The following is a 23,156-nucleotide window of genomic DNA, read 5'->3' on the forward strand; positions in this document are numbered from 1 at the left end:
ATTTGGTCCATATAGTATTTTAAAATAAGAATTTAAAGTAATGGACAATATTTACCACTTTGGAGATTTCACAATAAAAGTTGGGATTTTTAGTCTCTTGGAAAATCTGGCCTCCATGGCTTCCTTTTCTGCCCAGTTGCATCAGATGCTACTTAGAGCCTGTACCCAGTGAGCCCACTTAATGCTGCAGGCATCTTACTCTGTGACCTCAAGAAGCCCAGGCCATCACAGCATTTCCATGGAGCCCTTAGGAATACATTCTTCCCCCAGAAATTTCCTTTCACCTAGATGGAAGATATTTTTAAAGTACATGAAAGTGTTTCTATCACAAAATTAAAAGCTAAGGGGTCTACCTTCTTCCTCCTGATATTGTCCTTTCCCGCCTCCTCCTGTTATGATGGGGATTTCTAAAAAGGGAATTTCTGAATTCTTCAGGTGCTGGGCTCCTGGTCTCAGACTTGTCATTAACACAATGCACCATTATGGACCAGCCATTTAAACTTTCTAGGGGGTCAGTCCCCTAATCAGGAGTATTAAAGATTATTTTTATTTTGCTTTTTTAATTATTATAATTTTATTTTTTTATTTACTTATTTTTGCTGCAGAATTGCAGGCAGGGCTATTTCTGAGTTTCGATACAGTAGAGACAGAGTGTATGTGAGTCCAGAAAAATTCTGGAAGGAAACAAAGCAAAATGTTCATTATGTTATCTCTGGGTTACAGAATTCTCATACTGATTAGTTTTTTCCCTTATACTTCTCCAAGTTTCCATTTTTTTTCCTTCTAAGTAAACAATCTTATAACAACAACAACAAACTCCCAAAATCAGTACTTTAAAAAAATATACATTAAGTAGGGCCTCCTTATCGGAGAAGGCAATGGCACCCCACTCCAGTACTCTTGTCTGGAAAATCCCATGGGCAGAGGAGCCTGTTAGGCTTCAGTCCATGGGGTTGAGAAGAGTCGGACATGACTGAGCTACTTCGATTTTCATTTTCATGAATTGAAGAAGGAAATGGCAACCCACTCCAGTGTTCTTGCCTGGAGAATCCCAGGGACAGGGGAGCCTGGTGGGCTGCCGTCTATGGGGTCGCACAGAGTCGGACACGACTGAAGCGACTTAGCAACAGGGCCTCCTTATATTAGATACAAAAGCTATTTTATGACTTATGATTGTACATATTCTGGCATTTCTGTGAAAATTAGATGGAATCATGTAAATGCTCAAAATTTGTTTCTGGTTCTGTTCAATGGAAACTGTAAAAATATCTGCTTTTGCCTGTTACGTGGGAAGGCCCTGGGCAAAGCAAAAAGTCCTATGGGGACAGAAGAAATGTTCACTTTTAGCTGCCTCATTACAGTGTGTTGCTTTCATATTAAAATTTGGACCATTACTCAAACTCTTCTGAACCACAACTACAAATGTCATCCTGACAAGGCAATGCTGAGTATCACTGATTAAGAACTTAGCTGTCGGTACGTTAAAGTGCTTTTAAATGAGTCATACAAAGAATAATGTGGATGGAACTATACAAGCAGTACTTGTTAATGACTAAATTAATTAATGAGTAGTGAGGTTCACTTATTTCATAGGGCCTAGTAAAACTGCTCAGAAAACTATTAACAGTTTAAAAATCACGTTTCTGGTAATTCCCTGGTGGTCTAGTGGGTTTTTTAAGAGGCTTTTAAAGAAATAGATCAGTAGTGTCTCTTTGCAACACCATGGACTGTAGTTTATCAGGCTCCTCCGTCCATGGGGTTTTCCAAGCCATGGGATTTTCCAGGCAAGAGTACTGGAGTGGGTTACCATTTCCTTCTCCAGGGGATCTTCCAGACCCAGAGATCAAACCCAGGTTTCCCAAATTGCAGGCAGATGCTTTACCATCTGAGCCACAGCACCCTAGTGGTTAGGACTCCAATTTTCCACTGGGGGCCTGGGATTAATTCCTGGTCAGGGGACTAAGATCCGGCAAGCTGTGCAACCAGTAAAATAAAATAAAGCATATTTCAATGTAAGTGTACAAATGTAGTTCATCAACATACATTAGTAAAGCTTCTTTTAATATCTTGTTAAATTAGTTTCCAAACACTCCAATTCATCTTTAGTGTGTATTTTCTAGATAGTGATCTTATTATACTTACTGATTTGGATCTGCTCCATAATCCACCAGGACATCAACTAATTTTGTAAGGCCTAATAATGCTGCAATGAAAAGGGCTGTCTGGCCCAAGGAGTTAACTGCATCAACATAAATTCCTGCAAAGCAAATATCAGGATCAATGCAAATACAAGAGAAAAATTAAAATTCCTTTATACAGTATTTTTTAATTAAAGTGAAAATGAAAGCCCTCATTACTGATAGTAACACAAAAGGACACAGAATCAACTAAAGAGAAACTAGGGTTTACACACTCAAAATGTTGTTTCCAGAAAATGCCTGCTGAAAACTACACTCCACTACATGAACAAAAGAAAAGGGATGAAAAATGTTCTCAGTCTTCAAACAACATAAAAGGGAATTCATGATACCTTGAGATGTGTACACACAACAAACTCAGCAAACTAAAAAGACATGGGATCAAAAGGCGGTAACATAAACGTAACTGAAAAAATGTTTAAAAGTCACTCAGTCGTGTCCAACTGTTTGTGACCCAAAGGACTGAAACTTGTCAATATCCTCAAAATCACTGTAGATGATGACTGCAGCCATAAAATTCAGACACTTGCTCCTTCGAAAAGTTACGACCAACCTAGACAGTTTACTAAAAAGCAGAGGCATTACTTTGCTAACAAAGAAAGGTCCATCTAGTCAAAGCTATGGTTTTTCCTGTAATCATGTATGGATGTGAGAGGTGGGCTATAATGAAAGCTGAGCACCAAAGAATTGATGTTTTTGAACTGTGGTGTTGGAAAAGACTCTTGAGAGCCCCTTGGACTGCAAGGAGATCCAACTAGTCCACTCTGAAGAAAATCCGTCCTGAATATTCATTGGGAGGATTGACGCTGAAGCTGAAACCCCAACGATTCACTAGAAAAAGGACCCCGACGCTGGGTGAGATTAAAGGCGGGAGAAAAGGGGACGACAAAGAATGAGACGGTTAGATAACGTCATCGACCCGATAGACAGGAGTTTGGATGGAGTCCGAGCTGGTGATGGACAGAGAGGCCTGGCGGGCTACGGCCGATGGAGTCGGAAAGTGTCGGACACGACTAAGCAACTGAACTGAACCGCAGCTTATAAGCGTAAACCACAAACACAGAAAGCACACTACTCCACAAATAATAACCTACAATACCTTAGAATGAAAAACCACATACCCTAAGTAAAAAGTACTAGTAAAAAGCTACTCATACAACACCATCATAAAAAACACCCGAAACCACTCAGATTACGTTCTCTCCCTCTTCATCTCCTAAAAGGAAAAGAAGAACGATCATCAATGGCTAACGGCAGCTGCAGAAGCAACACCGAAAGCCGACTTCACGCTCAGAAGAGAACGCTTTATCTCCTCCTCGTGGTTTCGGGTGCTCTACACGTTCAGAGAAACTTCTCTAGTAACGAACTATAGAAATGATCCCTGAAAGTATAGTCTTAACCACACACTCCCCGTGTTCAAGAGGTGTACAAAAGGCACACATATTGCACTGATGGTGAGTTTTTTGTTTTTTTTTTAATCGCATTTCCTCTGAAAATATACACTGGCATGTGGTATGTGTTTTCTAAAGAATCCTTGCATTACCAAAGACTGACAAATCTTTTTGAACACTCTCACCGGTTCAGAGGCCAGTTCTAATTGCTACTTAATTAACATACGGCTTTTAAGCAGCCAATCACACGCCAGTTCTTTCCAACCCCTCCCCGTTTGTCCCCGCAGACCCGCAGCATCAGGATTACGTAAAAGGCTGACGACTACAGACTGCGCGGCAGGCTGAGCCTTCCGCCTCTTCTGAAATGGGCGGCCGAAGCAAGGAGGCCTTTCACGAGAGGACCAAGTGGATAGTGAAAGGAACAAACTGAAGCCAAAACCTATTACATTTCCAGACCGCTTTATGCTATGATCAAAAGGCCAAAATAGAAATATTGTTCGGGATTTTTTTTTCCCCAAACCAAGGAATTTTTATGTAGATAAAAATTGCGTTTAAATAAGCAGAACGGTAGGTCATTCCCCTGCTTAAAGCTTTGGTAGTGTCAGCTACAATCTGGCGCTTGCCATGGGTGCTTGCTACCTACCTCTACAGGGTTTAAATCATGTGCTGCTGATCTTTAACACACCCTGAAGGAGTTCGAGGTGGAGAGCAGAAATGAGGCACTCTGTGCTTGGAGAAAACTGGCAGGATAGGTCCTCAGACAGATGTTCTAGGAGCTCACTTTATGAGCCCAATTCTTGTATCTCCTCATAGTTAGAAAAGCACTAAAATCCTTCATGGTGACAACACTTTCTCGTGACTCGCAGAAGCTTCACGAGATCAGCAGAAACTTTCTAAGAAAAAAAAATGTGCTTGATTGAATGTACCCTCCCTTTACCAAAATCACGTATATACTGACCTTTCCCGCTACCTCTATGGATCAGTTTCTCTGAGCTATCTGAAATCCTGTCTCCCAGGCTGCAGTCCTCATATTACTCCAAATAAAACGTGACTCGCAACTCTCACGTTGTGCATTTTTTTTAGTTCAGAGTTACTTCCCACCTCTTGGGCTAAAGATAGCCTTTCTCTAAACAGTTTACCAAGTCCCATAGGGTCTGGCCCACACTAGTCTATCCAGCCTTATTTTGCACCAAATCCCCCCTCACTTCAGCCATAATGTGTGTGCATGTGTGCTAAGTCACTTCAGTCGTGTCCAACTCTTTGAGACCATATGGACTGTAGTCTCTCAGCCCCTCGTGTTCATCACGTTCCTTTGCACAAGCTGTTCTGCCAGGAATGTTGGAAATGATGGATATTTCACCCTACTCTGGAATATTCAATAAACCAATACAACATGATGTCTGAGTTCAAACAGTGGGAAGAAGAATAAACTTCCTCTAAAGCTTGAAAAAAAATTGAAAAATGAGAAAATATTCAGTGCTGCAGAAGAGGTGGGAACACGGGACACTTTCCTAAATGCAACTGGAAGTGTGAACAGTTACAATGCCTTTGGAAAGCAACGTAGCGATATTTATTAAAAATTTGACCCAGAAATCCCACTTTGAGTATTAAAAACCCATTATGTAAAAATGTATTACAAAGTACTTTATCAAAGCATTGTTTCTAATAAAACAAACAGCCAAAAAAGAAATCTTAATATCTACCAGTACAGGCACAGTTGAATAAATTATGGTAATGCAGATAATAAAATCTTGCAGTTAACTAAAATGAATTACATCTCTATCAGTTAGAATACAGATAGACAAAATGTACTATTAAATGGGAAAAGCAAAAATCTAAGCAAGCAGGCAACATTAGGGGGTTCAATCAGTGAGTGGATATGAGCTAAAATGATGGATTTGAAGTATCTAACAGAGTTTAGCAAATAACACCTACTTTATAAATATTAAAAATTAAAATTTCAACACTTCTTTTTAGGTATTTTTTAAAATTTACTTTATTTTTAAACTTTACAATATTGTATTGGTTTTGCCAAATATTGAAATGAATACGCCACAGGTATACACGTGTTCCCCATCCTGAACCCTCCTTCCTGCTCCCTCCCCATACCATCCCTCTGGGTGTCCCAGTGCACCAGCCCCAAGCATCCAGTATCGTGCATCGAACCTGGACTGGCGACTGGTTTCATACATGATAGTATACATGTTTCAATGTCATTCTCCCAGATCTTCCCACCCTCTCCCTCTCCCACAGAGTCCATAAGACTGTTCTATACATCAGTGTCTCTTTTGCTGTCTGGTATACAGGGTTATTGTTACCATCTTTCTAAATTCCATATATATGCGTTAGTATACTGTATTGGTGTTTTTCTTTCTGGCTTACTTCACTCTGTATAATAGGCTTCAGTTTCATCCACCTCATTAGAACTGATTCAAATGTATTCTTTTTAATGGCTGAGTAATACTCCATTGTGTATATGTACCACAGCTTTCTTATCCATTCATCTGCTGATGGACATCTAGGTTGCTTCCATGTCCTGGCTATTATAAACAGTGCTGCGATGAACATTGGGGTACACGTGTCTCTTTCCCTTCTGGTTTCCTCAGTGTGTATGCCCAGCAGTGGGATTGCTGGATCATAAGGCAGTTCTATTTCCAGTTTTTTAAGGAATCTCCACACTGTTCTCCATAGTGGCTGTACTAGTTTGCATTCCCACCAACAGTGTAAGAGGGTTCCCTTTTCTCCACACCCTCTCCAGCATTTATTGCTTGTAGACTTTTGGATCGCAGCCATTCTGACTGGCTCCAACACTTTTTTAACCAGTAATGGGATTTAAGCTTAAAAAATAATCCATTTTGGACTTCTTTGGTGGTCCAATGGTTAAGAATCTGCCTGCCAATGCAGGGGACACAAGTTGGGTCCCTGGTTTGGGAAGACCCCACATGCTGCAGGGCAACTAAGTCCCTGCACCACAACTACTGCGCTGGCGCTCCGCAACCAGAAGAGTCAACACAACGAGAAGCCTCTACACCGCAACTAGAGAGGTGCCCCCTTCCCACCACGACCAGAGAAATCTCAGGCACAGCAACAAAAACCCAGCACAGCCAAAAATGAATACATAAAGTTTTTCAAATGATAATCTATTTTGTGCAAGTGATACAGGTGCTCTCAGATGTCCACCACCCTCCAAGTCGCTGGCATCTGAAATAAAATAAATTTTTCTTTCCACCAACCTGGCCTATTTACTGGCTTTTGAGCGGCGAGCAGCTGGACCCCGCCCCCCACACACACACACACACACTAGGTAATACAGGTTTTCCACAGACAAAAGGCAGGCTGAAGACACGAGTGGCAAGGATTATGGGGCCCCACTGCGTTTCAGGAGAAGCTCTTTAGCCTGGAATTTATGGCATTCTAGAGTCTGGTCCAATTTGCCTTTCAGTGCTTACTTCCTAAAACATCTTGTACATACTCTATCCTTCAGACACACACACACACACACACACACACACTAAACTAACTGCTATTTGTTCACTCCTTTATTGTTTGCTCCAATATAAAATCCTTTTGATCATGTTTGTTAAATGAACAATCAAATGAATAAACTTACAGTATCAACTTACCCACTACTTTTTTTATCCACTACTACTTTCTTAAGCATTAAAAACAAAACAAGGCGAAAACAAAAACAAAAACAAAAACAAGGCGAAACAAACACCATCAGAGAGGGCTCTGAATTTCTTCTGATAGTGATTTTGAATGATTTTGTTGTCTTTTCCTGTTTCTTGAAATAAATATATGAATTTCAAAAAAATGAGAAAAGCAACTTACAGAACATTATAGTGTGATACCAATTTCATAAAGGCAGATTAGCAATTTTAGACTATATTTGTATATCTTTGATTTCACTGGTTAAAATAGCTTATTTTTTGTAACAAAAGATTGAAGGACATCCCAGCTACCAACCTGCTTTGTCAAAGCCCTGGGAATGTGTGCTCAGTTGTGTCTGAATCTTTGTGACCCCCCGGACTGTAGCTCACCAGGCTCCTCTGTCCATGGGATTCTCCAGGCAAGACTACTGGAGTGGGTTACCATTTCCTTCTCCAGGAGATCTTCCCAGCCCAGGGATCAAACCCTCATCTCTTGAGTCTCCTACATTAGCAGGAGGATTCTTTACCACTGCATCAGGGCTTCCCAATAAAAACATTTTTCTTTAATATTTATTTATTTGGCTGCACCAGGAGCTTCCCAGGTAGCACAGTGGTAAAGAATCTGCCTACCAATGTAGGAGGCACAAGACACTCAGGTTTGATCCCTGGGTAGGGAGGATCCCCTGGAGGAGGAAATGGCAACCCACTCCAGTATTTCTTGCCTGGAAAATTCCATGGCCAGAGGAGCCTGGTGGGCTACAGTCCAGGGGGCTGAAAAGAGTCAGACATGACTAAGTATGCACCCACAGTGGGTCTTCATCACAGCACATGGAATCTTTAGCTGAGATATCTGAACTCTGAGTAGTGGCATGTGGGATCTAGTTCCCTGACCAGGGATAGAACTGGGCTCCCTGCACCAACAGGGAAGTCCCTGGACCAACTGCACCAACAGGGAAGTCCCAATTTTTGTAATAAAAACATTTTTAACAGGGACTTCCCTGTTGGTCCAGTGGTTAGGAGTCCATGCTTCCACTGCAAGGAGCATGGGTTCAATCTTTGGTCAGGTAATTAAGATCTTGCAGGCTGCACAGCAGCCAAAAAAAAAACAAAAACAAAAACAATTTTTTTAACAGAAAAATACTTTTTTAAAAAATCACTCAAGAAAGCATGTTCCAGATATTTCCTGACAAGTGATTTCTTAAAGCCATGAACTCAAGTGAAAAGTAAAAATAGGACAAAAGTGATAATTAAAAATTTAAGTACAGGGACCAGGGTAAGTGAAACTGCAAGGGGAAACTGGCTTAACTTACTGGCATGAAAACTGAATTGGCTGAATATATGCTGTTGCTGTGGATTTAAAAAAATATTCACAACCGAAAAGTGGAGAGTTGTTTTATGTGGTGGGAAATTTTAGGTCTTCCAGGCCTGGGAGATAGCATCTCAACTGACCCTGAGAGAACTGCTCTGAGGAGGCGAGGGGAGGAGCCAGGTTCTATAGAAGTGTTGCAACAAAGGGCAGGTAGTCTGAACGTCAAAAGATTATTCTTAAAGAAAACCAGGTATCTCAAGTGAAGGAATTTAGTGCTTGTCTATGGATGAGGCAAGAGCCTGGGCTCACGGAAACACTCCTTTGATACTCACTCAGCTAACTGGGGCCAGCAGTCTCGGTTCTGAGCTTCCTCAGAGCTCACCATGGGGAGTTGCTGCGGTCTGACAGCTGCTCAACGGATGGTAGATGTTCTTCCTGAGTTTCCTCAGGGCTCACAGCTCACATCTGTGGGGGCTGCGATTGCTGGTTACTGTGACATCCTTGTTTACTTATATGACAGGAAATATTTTATTTCTCACTGTTTATCTCTCTTCTTTTCTTGGCTGCACCACTTGACTTGTGCGATCTTAGTTCCCCAACAAGGATTGAACCCTTGGCAGTGGCAACATGGAGTCCTAACCAGTGGTTGTTGTTCAGTCACTCAGTCATGTCTGACTCTTTGCAACCCCAGGCTTTCCTGTCCTTCACCACTCCTGCTGGAGTTTGCTCAAACTCATGTCCATTGAATCGGTGATGCCATCCAACCATCTCTACCAGGGAATTCCCTGAATGTAAGCACTTAAATAAGGGCAGTTTTCAAAAGGCATTACTACCTCTAACAGGAAATTAAGCCTGCTTTTACCTAAAGAGAACAATATATAATAATCAGTAGAATTAAGAGATTTTGCTGATTTCTCTAGCTCAGGGTGCAATGACAAGTGTAATGTATTAACAGCCCCAGCATAAAGTTAGAGTAGCTTTTGAAGATAGATGTCAGGAAAAATATATGATCTATTAGCCTGAAATAATTTAAAAGGGAGGTTCAAAAGAAAAATATTTAGATGAAGAAAATAAAAATATCAGCATACTATATATTAAAAGGCTGATTTTAAAATGCACTTAGTTAAACTAACCTAATAAAAGAAAAAATCAACACTGAGGGGGTAAAGAAACCATCTTAAAACAACTAAGGATATATCAATATTAAGTTTAAAGCTACTTTGAATCCATTTTTCCAAGCAATTTCCTATCCTATTACTCATAACAAGATCGGAGTGTCAGCTAATTTTGTATCAAAGCCTAGACTGCATATGTATTTCCCTGCAGCCTGTGGGAAATGCTCAGTGACTTCAGTCGTGTCTGACTCTTTGCAACCCTACGGACTGTAGCCCACCAGGCTCCTCTGTCCATGGCAGTTCCCAGGCAAGAATCCTGGAGTGCGTTGCCAAGTCCTCCAGGGGATCTTCCCCACCTATGGATCAAACCCACCTGCATTGCAAGCTTATCCTTTACCTCAGAAGCCCTCCTTACAGCATATTTCAAACCTAATCTACCCAGGAAAATGTAAACCACAAAAACCCTACACTCAAAAAAATCAAATGAAGGATACTTCAGTACCCATTGACCAGAACAGGCGGGAGAAAAAAAGGCTCAGCTGCTAGAGATAGACAAACTTCACCTCCAGAAATACATGAAATGAAAACCAAAAAACAAGATACTAGCAGAAAAATCTACTTAACCACATAAAGAACATATGTATGGAAACCACATATGGGGAAACAATGGAAATAGTAAGAGATTTTTGGGGGGGGGGCCTCCTAAATTACTGTAGATGGTGACTGCAGCCATGAAATGAAAAGACACTTGCTCCTTGGAAGAAAAGCTATGTCCAATCTGGACAGCATATTAGTAAAGCAGAGACACTGCTTTGCCAACAAAGGCCCATCTAGTCAAAGCTAGTCATGTATGGATGTGAGAGTTGAACTTTAAAAAGAAAGCTGAGTTCCAAAGAATTGATGCTTTTGAATTGTGGTGGTGGAGAAAACTCTTCAGAGTCCCTTAGACTGCAAGGAGATCCAACCAGTCCATTCTAAAGGAAATCAGTCCTGCTGAATATTCATTGGAAGAACTGATGCTGAAACTGAAACTCCAACCTGATGCAGAGAACTGACTCACTGGAAAAAACTCAGATGCTGGGGAAGATTGAAGGAGGAGAAAAAGGGGACAACAGAATGAGATGGTTGGATGGCATCCCTAACTCAATGGACTTGAGTTTGAGCAAGCTGTGGGAGTTGATGATGGATTGGGAAACCCAGTGTGCTGCAATCCATGTGATTGCAGAGTCAGATACAACTGAGCAACTGAAGGAAACCACTCACAAGATTTCTCTCAGTGAAAATAAACACATTCAGATTAATAACTCTGAAGACAACAAATAAAACCAAAAAAAAGGCAACATCTAATATAAAACAGTTATAAACAAAACCACTCAGACAGTGTCAGCAGCTGCAGAAACAAGACCAAGGACCAGCTTCACGCTCAGGAGAGGACACTGTATCTCCTCCTCATGGTTTTGGGTGCTCTACATTCAGAGAAACTTCTCTAGCAACAAACTGTAGAAATGATCCCTGAAAGTATAGTCTTAACCTCCAGCCCCCGGCCGCTGCCAGGTCTGTGCTACCTGTGAACTTTTCACTGAGGGCAACACAGTTTCCCCACCACTTCGCCATTTTTTCTTCTGCTGGGAAAAAAAGCAGAAAGAGCTCTTGCAATACAGCTTTCAAATGCTGTCACTTATTAACTCATTTGAACATTTTCACTGAAAATGTAATTTAACATTTTTTAAAAATCAAACTTAATTTACATAATACAGAGTGATAGCCACTCACAACCCCAGTCTTTAAAGCCCAGGATGCATTTGCTGCACAGATGGACTAAAGCCGCCCCGCCCCTGAAAGCTGTACAGGAAAGGGCAGGTCTCTGCCTTTGCTCCTGAGAACCTAGCTGATTCCACTGATTACTCAATCTCAGCCGCTGCATTCAAGCCTGTCCAAGTCAGACTTTCAAACTCTCGTAAGAGGTCACCATGACTGAGGCAGAGACGAGGACTGGGTGGCTGACAACCAGCTCTGGAAAACAGAACCTTTGGGGTTTTGGCCACAGGATTGCTCTACCTGTTCACACTTTCTGATTTTTTAAAATAAAGCTGACTGCTGTCTTTGACATCATTTCTTCTCCTGACAAATACCTGAGTGCCAACTCTGACAAAACTAGCTACTATTTATTGTGAGTTTGCCAGCACCATTCATCATTTTAACTGCTTTAACTATGAGACCAATATGAGTATAATCGTCCCATTTTTATGGATGGGGGACTAAGGCACAGAAAGGCCTCGGGTAACTGGCCTGAGGTCTGTCAATAGCAGAGCTGGTAGGTGTCACCTTAACCATCATCCTGGTTTGGCTTTCTATGTGCTAAAGATTACTCTAGGTACTGGGCAAACAGAGGTCCCTACTCTCACAAAAAGCTTACACCCTGCTAGGGGAGAGAGATGACAACAATTACCCAAGAGGATGAGATGATGAGGCATGCAGAGGATGATAAGAGGCCAGAAAGGGATTTGACGGCCACTTCAGATTTGGGTGCTCAGGGAAGGCCTCTCTTTGGAGGTTGCATTTAAGTGGGGAAAACAATGAATACAATGACCCAAAGAAAGGAACAAGGTTGTGTGTTCCAGTAACTGGAAGACAGCTAGAGAACACAGGGTAGGAGAAAGAGCAGGCAGGCTAATGTCTGAGGATTTTCTAGGCAAGTCCAACTCCCGGGCAGTCTGGATTTTAAGTGTGAGGGAAGCCATTGAGAGGCTGGAAGCTGTGAAGACCAGTTCCGAGGCCACTGCAAGCAAGGTGTCTGAAGGAGAGATCATGGTAGCTTGCAAGGAAGGAGGAGAAACGTGGGCTGCTCTGGAAATTCAGTTAGTAGGATGGGACTCACTGGTGGGCTTGCTGCAGGAGGAGGAGTGGGGTGTCAGGGAAAGAGGTTTCAAAGATTGACATGTTGGCAATTCAGTGGGTGGTGCTGCTACAGCAAAGACTGGAGAAAGAGGGATTTCTCATTTAAAGGAGGGGCATTCTCACAAAGGGGGAAAGGAGTGCTCACCTATTGTCCTTGCTTTATCTAATTTCACCCTTAATGACAGGTCTATGTGTTAATGCTATTTATATTCATTTACACAGAGAGACAGATTGGGGTCAAGGAACTTCCCAGGAACCCACAACTAGTAAATGACAGACCAAGGCATATTCCTGGGGCTTCCCTGGTGGCTCAGAGGTTAAAGCGTCTGCCTGCAATGTGGGGGACCCAGGTTCGATCCCTGGGTCGGGAAGATCCCCTGGAGAAGGAAATGGTACCCCACTCCAGTATTCTTGCCTGGAGAATCCCAAGGACGGACAAGCCTGGTGGGCTACAGTCCATGGGGTCGCAAAGAGTCGGACACGACTGAGCGACTTCACAGAACAGAAAACAACAGGAGGCATATTCCAGAGCATAAACTGCTCCTCTCACCGCTCCCAATATTTCAAGAGGACCGAGAACTAATTTAGGCTTACAATGAAAGCTTGGCCACTATAGATCCATAAAGAGAAACTCATGGAAGAACTACAGAGATTTAATAGCAATGAGAGTAAAAGAGGTTTAACACTGACTAATAATGGCGATAGTGGTAAAGAGCAAAAAGAGACGCGGGTTCAATCCCTGGCTGGAGAAAAATACCCTGGAAAGAAGATGGCAACCCATTTCAGTGCATTTGCCTAGGGAACCCATGATAAACTTGTCAGGTTAGAGACAGCTCACATGACACACAGACAAATATGACTGGAATGACTCAGCACACACAGAGCCATAAAAGAGAAACCCTCCAGCGCTGTGACAAAGGCCACTGGCAATAAGGTCAGTCAGTTCAGTCATTCAGTAGTGTCTGACTCTTTTCGACCCCATGAACCACAGCACGCCAGGCCTCCCTGTCCATCACCAACTCCCGGAGTTCACTCAGACTCACGTCCATAGAGTCAGTGATGCCATCCAGCCATCTCATCCTCTGTCGTCCCCTTCTCCTCCTGCCCCCAATCCCTCCCAGCATCAGTCTTTTCCAATGAGTCAACTCTTCGCATGAGGTGGCCAAAGTACTGTGTTTCAGCTTTAGCATCATTCCTTCCAGAGAAATCCCAGGCTGATCTCCTTTAGAATGGACTGGTTGGATCTCCTTGCAGTCCAAGGGACTCTCAAGAGTCTTCTCCAACACCACACTTCAAAAGCATCAATTCTTTGGCGCTCAGCCTTCTTCACAGTCCAACTTTCACATCCATACATGACCACTGGGTCATAGCCTTGACTAGATGAACCTTTGTTGGCAAAGTAATGTCTCTGCTTTTGAATATGCTATCTAGGTTGGTCATAACTTTCCTTCCAAGGAGTGTCAGTCAGCATCCGCAGTGATTTTGGAGCCCAAAAAAATAAAGTCTGACACTGTTTCCCCATCTATTTCCCATGAAGTGATGGGACCAGATGCCATGAACTTCGTTTTCTGAATGTTGAGCTTGAAGCCAACTTTTTCACTCTCCTCTTTCTTCAAGAGGCATCTGCATATCTGAGGTTATTGACATATCTCCCGGCAATCTTGATTCCAGCTTGTGCTTCTTCCAGCCCAGTGTTTCTCATGATGTACTCCACATATAAGTTAAATAATCAAGGTGACAATATACAGCCTTGACGTACTCCTTTTCCTATCTGGAACCAGTCCGTTGTTCTAACAGTCAGTCCAGTTCTAACCGTTGCTTCCTGACCTGAATATAGATTTCTCAAAAGGCATGTCATTTGGTCAGGTATTCACATCTGTTTCCTTTACAGCTTTCAGGGGTGGGGCCCGCATTAGTCAATCTATGCAGCAAATGCCTTCTGGGCTTATAAAGACTTGGGTTGTGACTGGCTGTCACTCTACATTATGTAAATTAAGCCTGATGAGGTACACGTTTTAAAAAACGGGTGAGTTAAATAAGAAACATAAAATGATTCCTTTTCTTAGGGAAAGATCAATTTTAAGTAAAACCACTCAGACGGTGTCTTCTCCCTCTTACTCTCCCAAAGGAAGAGAAGAACGATCATCAATGGTCAGTGGCAGCTGCAGAAGCAACACCAAGGACCAGCTTCACGCTCAGGAGAGGACAGAACATCTCCTCCTCATGGTTTCGGGTGCTCTACACATTCAGAGAAACTTCTCTAGTAACAAACTGTAGAAATGATCCCTGAAAGTATAGTCTTAACCTCCAGCCCCCGGCCGCTGCCAGGTCTGTGCTAGCTGTGAACTTTTCACTGAGGGCAACACAGTTTCCCCACCACTTCGTCATTTTTTCTTCTGCTGGGAAAAAAAGCAGAAAGAGCTCTTGCAATACAGCTTTCAAATGCTGTCACTTATCAACTCATTTGAACATTTTCACTGAAAATGTAATTTAACATTTTTTAAAAAATCAAACTTAATTTACATAATACAGAGTGACAGCCAATCACAACCCCAGTCTTTAAAGCCCAGGAGGTGCTTGCTGCACAGATGGACTAAAGCCGCCCTGCCCCTGAAAAGGAAAGGGAGGGTCTTTGCTCCTGAGAACCTAGCTGATTCCACTGATTACTCAACCTTCAGTCAGTTCAGTTTAGTTCAGTTGCTCAGTCGTGTCCAACTCTGAGACCCCATGAATCGCAGCACGCCAGGCCTCCCTGTCCATCACCAACTCCAGGAGTTCACTCAAACTCACAAGCGGCTGCATTCAAGCCTATTCAAGAAGTCAGACTTTAAAACTCTCATAAGAGATCACCATGACTAAGGCAGAGACAGGGACTGGGTGGCTGACAACCAGCTCTGGAAAACAGAACCTTTGGGGTTTTGGCCACAGGATTGCTCTACCTGTTCACACTTTCTGATTTTTTAAAATAAAGCTGACTGCTGTCTTTGACATCATTTCTTCTCCTGACAAATACCTGAGTGCCAACTCTGACAAAACTAGCTACTATTTATTGTGAGTTTGCCAGCACCATTCATCATTTTAACTGCTTTAACTATGAGACCAATATGAGTATAATCGTCCCATTTTTATGGATGGGGGACTAAGGCACAGAAAGGCCTCGGGTAACTGGCCTGAGGTCTGTCAATAGCAGAGCTGGTAGGTGTCACCTTAACCATCATCCTGGTTTGGCTTTCTATGTGCTAAAGATTACTCTAGGTACTGGGCAAACAGAGGTCCCTACTCTCACAAAAAGCTTACACCCTGCTAGGGGTGAGAGATGGCAACAACTACCCAGAGGATGAGAGGATGAGGCATGCAGAGGATGATAAGAGGCCAGAGAGGGATTTGACGGCCACTTCAGATTTGGGTGCTCAGGGAAGGCCTCTCTTTGGAGGTTGCATTTAAGTGGAGAAAACAACATCAACACGCAGGGCTACTCTTCGCTGCGGTGTTTAGGTTTTTAGGTTTCTCTTTCTTGAGGCAGAGCTCGGGCTCTAGAGCACTTGGGCTTAGTTGCTCTGTGGAGGTTGCAAAAAACCATGTTTTTTCCTTCTAACACTTGCAATGAGACTTCTTAAAAGAATTGTATTCTTGCTCTACTCTATAGCAGAGGCTGGTCACTTACTGCTTACTTTGTACCTGTTCCAGTTCACCTGGACTACCTGTTCTTCGGTGAACTTTATGTAAAATATTAATATTTACTTTTTAAAAATCATTTTAAAATTTATTTATTTTTGGTTGCCCAGGTTATTCGTTGCTGTGCTCAGGGTCTTGAGATGTAGTGAGTGGGGTCTACTCTTCATTTTCTCTTGTTTCAGAGCGTGGACTCTGTGGCGTGGGGCGGGAGTGGCGCAGTTCACTGGTTGTGGCACACAGGATTTAGTTGCCCTTGGCATGAGGAATCTTCCTGGACCAGGGATGGAACCTATGTCTCCTGCCAACGCTGTACACTGTACCACCAGAGAAGCCCTCAGTATGTCATTTTGATGTACAATTCTTTGAAGAAGGTATGTAATTGTGTCTTTACCTTCTAATTGCTTTCTGAGAATCTGCTTCTCAAGTTATAACCTTCAGACTGGTTAAAATAAAATTTTTGTTTCTTCTTGACATTGAATTGAAGTTTCATCAATAAACCAACCCCCAAGTCCTGTCAACCCTGCCACTTAACATCTCTTTCAGATCTCGTCTTTCTCTATCATCCCTACCATCATCTGCCAGGGAGATGCATGCAGTATGTTTCAGTGGTCCCCACATTGGGCACCCCACCCCTCCCCAGAAGTATAATCGCAACATAGCTTTTATTTATTTTTATTAATTAATTTATTTATTCATTTCATTTTTGACTGTGTAGGTCTTCATTGCAGCACGGGGGCTTTCTGTAGTTGCAACGAGCAGGGGCTATTCTTCGTTGCAGTGTGCAGGCTTCTCCTTCTCCCGATGAAGAACACAGGCTGCAGAGCACACAGACTTAATTGCTCTGTGGCATGTGGAGCCTTCCCAGAGCAAGGGTGGAATCTGTGTCCCCTACATTGGCAGGTGGGTTCTTAACCACTGGTCCACCAGGGAACTCCCGCCCATAGCCTTTAGAGTGACCTTCAAATGTACAGCTGATGTCACTCTTTCAACAGTGCCCACCACCTTTAGTTTTCTGTCCACCACCTTTTGCCAAATTCTGCCTTCCATCATTCCTCTTCTGGGCTAAAGTCCTGTGGGCTTCCCAGGTGGCACTAGTGGCCGAGAACCTGCCTGCCAATGCAGGAGACATCAGACACGAGGGGTTCGATCCCCGGGTTGGATGATCCCCCTGGAGGAGAAAACTGCAACCGACTCCAGTGTTCTTGCCTAGAGAATCCCAAGGACAGAGGAGCCTGGCAGGCTATGGTCCATAGTGTCACGAAGGGTCAGACAGGACTGAAGTGACTTAGCATTCACACACACGTCTTATTTCCTTACCTTGAACTGAGATATGGAGAAATAAATCACCGTAAAGGACAGGAAGGGGTCTGCCTACATGTGTCAGGAAGGAGTGACCTGGCTAATAGGAGAGTAGAGAAGGGGAAAGTAACTGTTTCAATACCCTTGGTCGGCCCACCCAAGCATGAAAATAAACCCTCAAATCATAATACCCATAAATTCAATCAGGAAACTAAAACACCAAACTGCATCCGACAAATTTTCCTTCATTTCAAGGAAAAATCACAGTTTAGGACGTCCCTGGTGGTCCAGTGGTTAAGACTCCATGCTTTCACTGCAGGCAGTGTGGGTTCCATCCCTGGTCAGGGAACTAAGATCCCATAGGCCGCATGGTGTGGTCAAAAGAAAGAAAAACCACAGCTTACACAAAAGTTAGGTAGGGGAAAAAAACACAACATCTATTACATAGGTTAAAAAGTATTGTATAATTTGAACATGTGAAAAAAAAAATACAGAAAACAGCTCCTAATGGCAAATATCCATCTACCTTCTGGGACAGTAACAGGGGGTGAACCACTCAGAAGAGTCCCCTGCCTCATACTCCTCCCGAGGAAATGCACAGTCATCAGCGGCAAATGGCAATTAGCAGCACCAACAGCTGAGCTGACACTCAAGAGAACGTACCTCCTTGTGGATTTCAGATTTCGAGGACTCCACACAGAAACGTCTCTAGTAACAGCAGATTATAGAAATAATAACTCCTAAAACCAGTCTTGACTTTAACCTGGCAACCTCCGTTGGATCCATGGCAGCCACACACTTTTTATGGATGGCAGCATTTTCCAACATTCTTCTTATTTCAGAAATACCATATAAATGATTTTCAAACTGTTGGTACCAAACCAAACTTGGGTCCACATGCAGTAAAGCCAATCTACTGACACAGGCTGTGGTGAAGAAAGGCACAGGGTTTATCCCAGAGCACCAAGGAGTTTGGGCCTTTTAAGCACTGGCTACCTGGCCTCCTTTTCATACTGTCCGAGTCAAAGCTACGATTTTTCCAGCAGTCATGTACGGATGGGAGAGTTAGACCATAAAGAAGGCTGAGGCCCGAGGAATAAAGGCTTTCAATCTGTGGTGTTGGAGATAACTCTTGAGAATCCCTGGGACTGCAAGGAGACCAAACCAGTCAATCCTAAAGGAAATCAACCTTAAATATTCATTGGAAGGACTGATGATGAAGCTGAAGTTTCTATTCTATTCTCTGGCCACGTAATGGGAAGAGTCGACTCATTGGAAAAGACCTTGATGCTGGTAAATTTTGTAAGCAAAAGGAGAAGAGGGAGGCAGAAGATGAGATGGTCAGAGAGTATCACTGACTCAATGGACATGAATTTGAGCGAACTCCGGGAGAGAGCAGAAGACAGAGGAGCCGAGGTAGGCTGCTGGCCATTAAGGTCCAAAGAGTCGGACATGAGTAAAAAGAACAAAAAATCTGTCAGGTAAGTAAGAAAGATTATGTACCTCAACTCCTAACAAAATAAAAAAATTACTTAAATGTGGTTTCCCTCGTTCATTAGGAAACTACTATTTCTATAGTACTGTAATAGTATTTCTAAGTACTACTTCTACAGTGCTTCCAGGCCATGTACATGGATCACACCATTTAATCTTCAAAATAACCCTAAAAATAGAGGAAATGGAAATTTATGTAAAATAAAAGTAATCAAAAACTTTGAAGAAGCAAATACAATCAAGCAAATATCCTTGATGAAATAAATGAAAATGTGAGAAAAGGAATATGCGATAAATAGGATTAAAGGATTAATTTTCAAGGTTCAACAATCTCTTGAAAAGGTACAGATACAAGTTTTTTTAAGTACAGCCATGAAAATCCTTCCAGACCCCAGAGGATGAGGAATAGTAACAGAGAATAAAAGGGGTTTAACATTAATGAACAGCGATAGTGGGAACAAACCCACCTGCCTATGAAGGAGATGTAAGAGATGTGGTTGATCCCTGGCTCGGGAAAATCCCCTGGAAGAGAGCATGGTAACCCACTCCAACGTTCTTGCCTGGAAAACCCCATGGACAGAGAAACCTGGCCGGTTACAACCCACAGGATCACAGTCAAACAACACTGAAGCGACTTCACACACACATACACATATATTAAATATATACATGACACATATATGTTTAAAAAAACAAAAAACGAGTTTCATGATGAACGACCCCGCTGCTACACTAGCACGTAAGACTGAAAATAGTAACCTTAAGAGAGCGCTTAAGATCACGAACTCCTTATTGCCAAATTCAAATTTAAACTGAAGAAACTACAGAAAACTACTAGACCATTCAGGTATGATCTAAATCACGGTAATAGGGTGGAAGTGACAAATAGATTCAAGGCATTAGAATCTGATAGAGTGCCTGAAGAACTATGGATGGAGGTTCATGACAGTGTACAGGAGGCAGTGATCAAGACCATCCCCAAGAAAAAGAAATGCAAAAGGGCAAAAACGTTGTCTGCAGAGGCTGAGAAAAGAAGAGAAGCTAAAGGCAAAGGAGAAAGGGAAAGATATATCCATCTGAATGCAGAGTTCCAAAGAATAGCAAGGAGAGATAAGAAAGCCTTCCTCAGCGATCAAGGCAAAGAAACAGAGGAAAACAAAAGAATGGGAAAGACTAGAGATCTCTTCAAGAAAATTAGAGATACCAAGGGAACATTTCATGCAAAGATGGGCTCGATAAAGGACAGAAATGGTATGGACCTAACAGAAGCAGAAGATACTAAGAAGAGATGGCAAGAATACACAGAAGAACTATACAAAAAAGATCTTCGTGACACAGACAACCACGATGGTGTGATCACTCATCTAGAGCCAGACATCCTGGAGTGCAAAGTCAAGTGGGCCTTAGGAAGCATCACTACGAGCAAAGCTAGTGGAGGTGATGGGATTCCAGTTGAGCTATTTCAAATCCTAGAAGATGATGCTCTTAAATTTCTGCATTCAATATGACAGCAAATTTGGAAAACTCAGCCATGGCCACAGAACTGAAAAAGGTCAGTTTTCACTCCAATCCCAAAGAAAGGCAAGGCCAAAGAATGTTCAAACTACTGCACAATTGTACTCCTCTCACACTCTAGCAAAGTAATGCTCAAAATTATCCAAGCTATGCTTCAACAGTACAGGAACTGAGAGCTTCCAGATGTTCAAGCTGGATTTAGAAAAAGCAGAAGAACCAGAGATCAAATTGCCAACATCTGTTGGATCATAGAATAAGCAAGAGAATTCGAGAAAAACATCTACATCTGCTTCATTGACTACGCTAAGGATCACAACAAACTGGAAAATTCTTGAAGAGATGGGAATACCAGACCACCTGACCTGTGTCCCAAGAAATCTGTATGCAGGTCAAGAAGCAAGTTAGAACCAAACATGGAACAACAAATTGGTTCAAAATTGGGAAAAGAGTACGTGAAGGGTGTATATTGTCACCCTGCTTATTTAACTTACATGCGGAGTACATCATGCGAAAAGGTGGGCTGAATGAGGTTCAAGCTAGAATCAAGATTGCCAGGAGAAATATCAACAATCTCAGATAGGCAGATAACACCACCCTTATGGCAAAAAGCAAAGAGGAACTAAAGAGGCTCTTGATGAAAGAGGAGAGTGGAAAAGTTGGCTTAAAACTCAACATTCAGAAATCTAAGATCATGGCATCTGGTTCCATCACTTCACAGCAAATAGATGGGAAAACAATGGAAACAATGATAAACTGTTTTCTTGGGCTCCAAAAACAGTGCAAATGGTGACTGCAGCTATGAAAGTAAAAGACACCTTCACTCCTTGAAGGAAAAACCATAACTAACCCTAAACAGTCTTCGACTACTAAAAAAAGCTGAGTGCCGAAGACCTGAACTATGGTGTTGAAAAAGTCCCTTTGTACTGCAAGGAGATCCAGCCGCTCAGTCCCTAAAAGAAATCAGACCTGAACATTCACTGGAATGACTAGATGCTGAAGCTACAGTCCACAGCGGTAAACTAACTCTAACGTTCATTTTTACAAATAAGACAACCACTGAAAAACCCTTACAGTGCTCCGCAAACGCTTGCCATGTGTTCCACTTCCTGAAACAGGAGAAAGCCAAGCCAAGCCTACTCCAAACACAACACCGCGTAACAGAACCTAAGAGAAATCTCACACAGATAACAAGATTACCAAAGCCAACGAAGTCTGACTTTTCAGAACATCAAATAGAAACGAAACCACTCAGACGGCGTTTTCTCCCTCTAACTCTCCCAGACGGGAGAGAAGAACGATCATCAACGGCCGATGGCAGCTGCATCAAGCAGCACCAAACGCCAACTTCACGCTCAGGAGAAAACGCTGCGCCTCTTCCTCGTGGTTTCGGGTACTCTACACGATCAGAGAAACTTCTCTAGTAACAAACTATAGAAATGATCCCTGAAAGTATAGTCTTAACTTCTACCGGCCAGCCGCTGCTGGGTCTGCGGGAGCCGCTCACTTTCTACTGACGGCCACACTTGTGTCGCTCCCCTCGCCGCCTCACAAACATTTTCCATATTACATCCTGAAACTTGGTAAAACGGCAAACTTCAAAATACCATATTCGCTCGGAAATAGCCCAGAAACACTTCAAAGCCGCAGTACGCCTCATTAGCATACGGCTTCCTGGCACCCAATCGCAGGCGGCCGCTTCCGACTCCTACTCCAGCCTGCCGTCGCCCCAGCCACCGCATCCCGAGCTCCGCACCCAGGCAGGGTCGCCGCGCCCCTCTGCAGGCCGAGCGCACGCTTCCTGCCACCGGTCCGCGTGGACGGCCTCTGCCTGCTGAAGTCCGCCTGCTTGGAGAGGCCAGGTTTCTTTTGTCTTGAAAGAGAGGTGGGGGCGAGGGGGGAGGAGAAAACACAGAGAACTAGTCTAATCCTGCATAGTAACAAAGGCACCCACGGTGGTTTATGAACGTCTTCTCCACGAATAAGGCATTTTAACCCATGGTCTCACTTCCTGCTCTAAAGGGAAAGGGTGTGGTTATGTCCCCATTCTCACACAGCTGGCTGGAGCACCTGTCGCAAAGCTCCTCAAGGGAACCACAGGTGCTACTAGGTACCTGTGGCACTTGATCAAGCCCGGTTCTTTCTGGAAAACCACGGTGTCTGCATCAGGCGGCCTGAGCTCCAGTCCAGTTCATTTCTCTAAGAAAGCATTACATACACCATCTCAAACTTTGGTCGTGAATGACTGATCTTCCTGGCTTCCACATCTCACAGGAAGCCAAACCATTTACTTGTGGCAAAAGTTAGTCCCAGCTTCTCCTCAAAGAACACACCTTACCTACGATGCTGTGTAACTGTCACTTAACTTCCTGTTGTAAAGACGTTTCTGCCCCAGGTCTTCCAGCATGCCAGAAAGCACAGTGCTCTGTGAACATGCAGTCCGTGGTTTTCTGAATCAACCACATTTTTTCATTGCATCACAGTAACATGATTGGGGGCAGGAGCAAAAGGGGACGACAGAGGATGAGATGGCTGGATGGCATCACTGACTCGATGGACGTGAGTCTGAGTGAACTCTGGGAGTTGGTGATGGACAGGGAGGCCTGGCATGCTGT

At 43.1% G+C, this 23,156-nt stretch overlaps 1 protein-coding gene, 1 long non-coding RNA gene, 3 other non-coding genes and 1 pseudogene across 18 annotated transcripts in view; all 6 read right to left on the minus strand.

Annotated features, from left to right (window-relative positions):
* The window catches only part of TEX14 (testis expressed 14, intercellular bridge forming factor), a 149,790-nt gene that overhangs the window by 56,666 nt on the left and 69,968 nt on the right, over window positions 1-23,156 (minus strand). For all 14 annotated transcript variants that reach the window (XR_009731199.1, XM_061390136.1, XM_061390130.1 and 11 more), the window contains one exon: window positions 2,143-2,257. Coding sequence is in view for 13 of the 14 variants with exons in the window: in XM_061390136.1 (XP_061246120.1) it covers window positions 2,143-2,257 (115 nt within the window). In the remaining variant the exon portion in view is untranslated. The remainder of the gene's footprint in view (window positions 1-2,142; window positions 2,258-23,156) is intronic.
* On the minus strand, window positions 3,381-3,595 carry LOC133233192 (small nucleolar RNA U3). Its single transcript, XR_009731666.1, has one exon. It is a non-coding gene; the product is annotated as a small nucleolar RNA U3 (small nucleolar RNA).
* Window positions 11,032-11,191, minus strand: LOC133233196 (small nucleolar RNA U3; annotated as a pseudogene).
* On the minus strand, window positions 14,650-14,863 carry LOC133233195 (small nucleolar RNA U3). The gene has a single exon (XR_009731669.1). It is a non-coding gene; the product is annotated as a small nucleolar RNA U3 (small nucleolar RNA).
* Window positions 14,651-21,414, minus strand: LOC133231692 (uncharacterized). Its single transcript, XR_009731201.1, has 2 exons — window positions 17,554-21,414; window positions 14,651-17,051 (listed from the first exon to the last, which is right to left on the minus strand). It is a non-coding gene; the product is annotated as an uncharacterized LOC133231692 (long non-coding RNA).
* Window positions 21,788-22,003, minus strand: LOC133233193 (small nucleolar RNA U3). Its single transcript, XR_009731667.1, has one exon. It is a non-coding gene; the product is annotated as a small nucleolar RNA U3 (small nucleolar RNA).

The sequence above is a fragment of the Bos javanicus genome, chromosome 19 (genome assembly GCF_032452875.1).
Source record: "Bos javanicus breed banteng chromosome 19, ARS-OSU_banteng_1.0, whole genome shotgun sequence".
Lineage (NCBI taxonomy): Eukaryota > Metazoa > Chordata > Mammalia > Artiodactyla > Bovidae > Bos > Bos javanicus.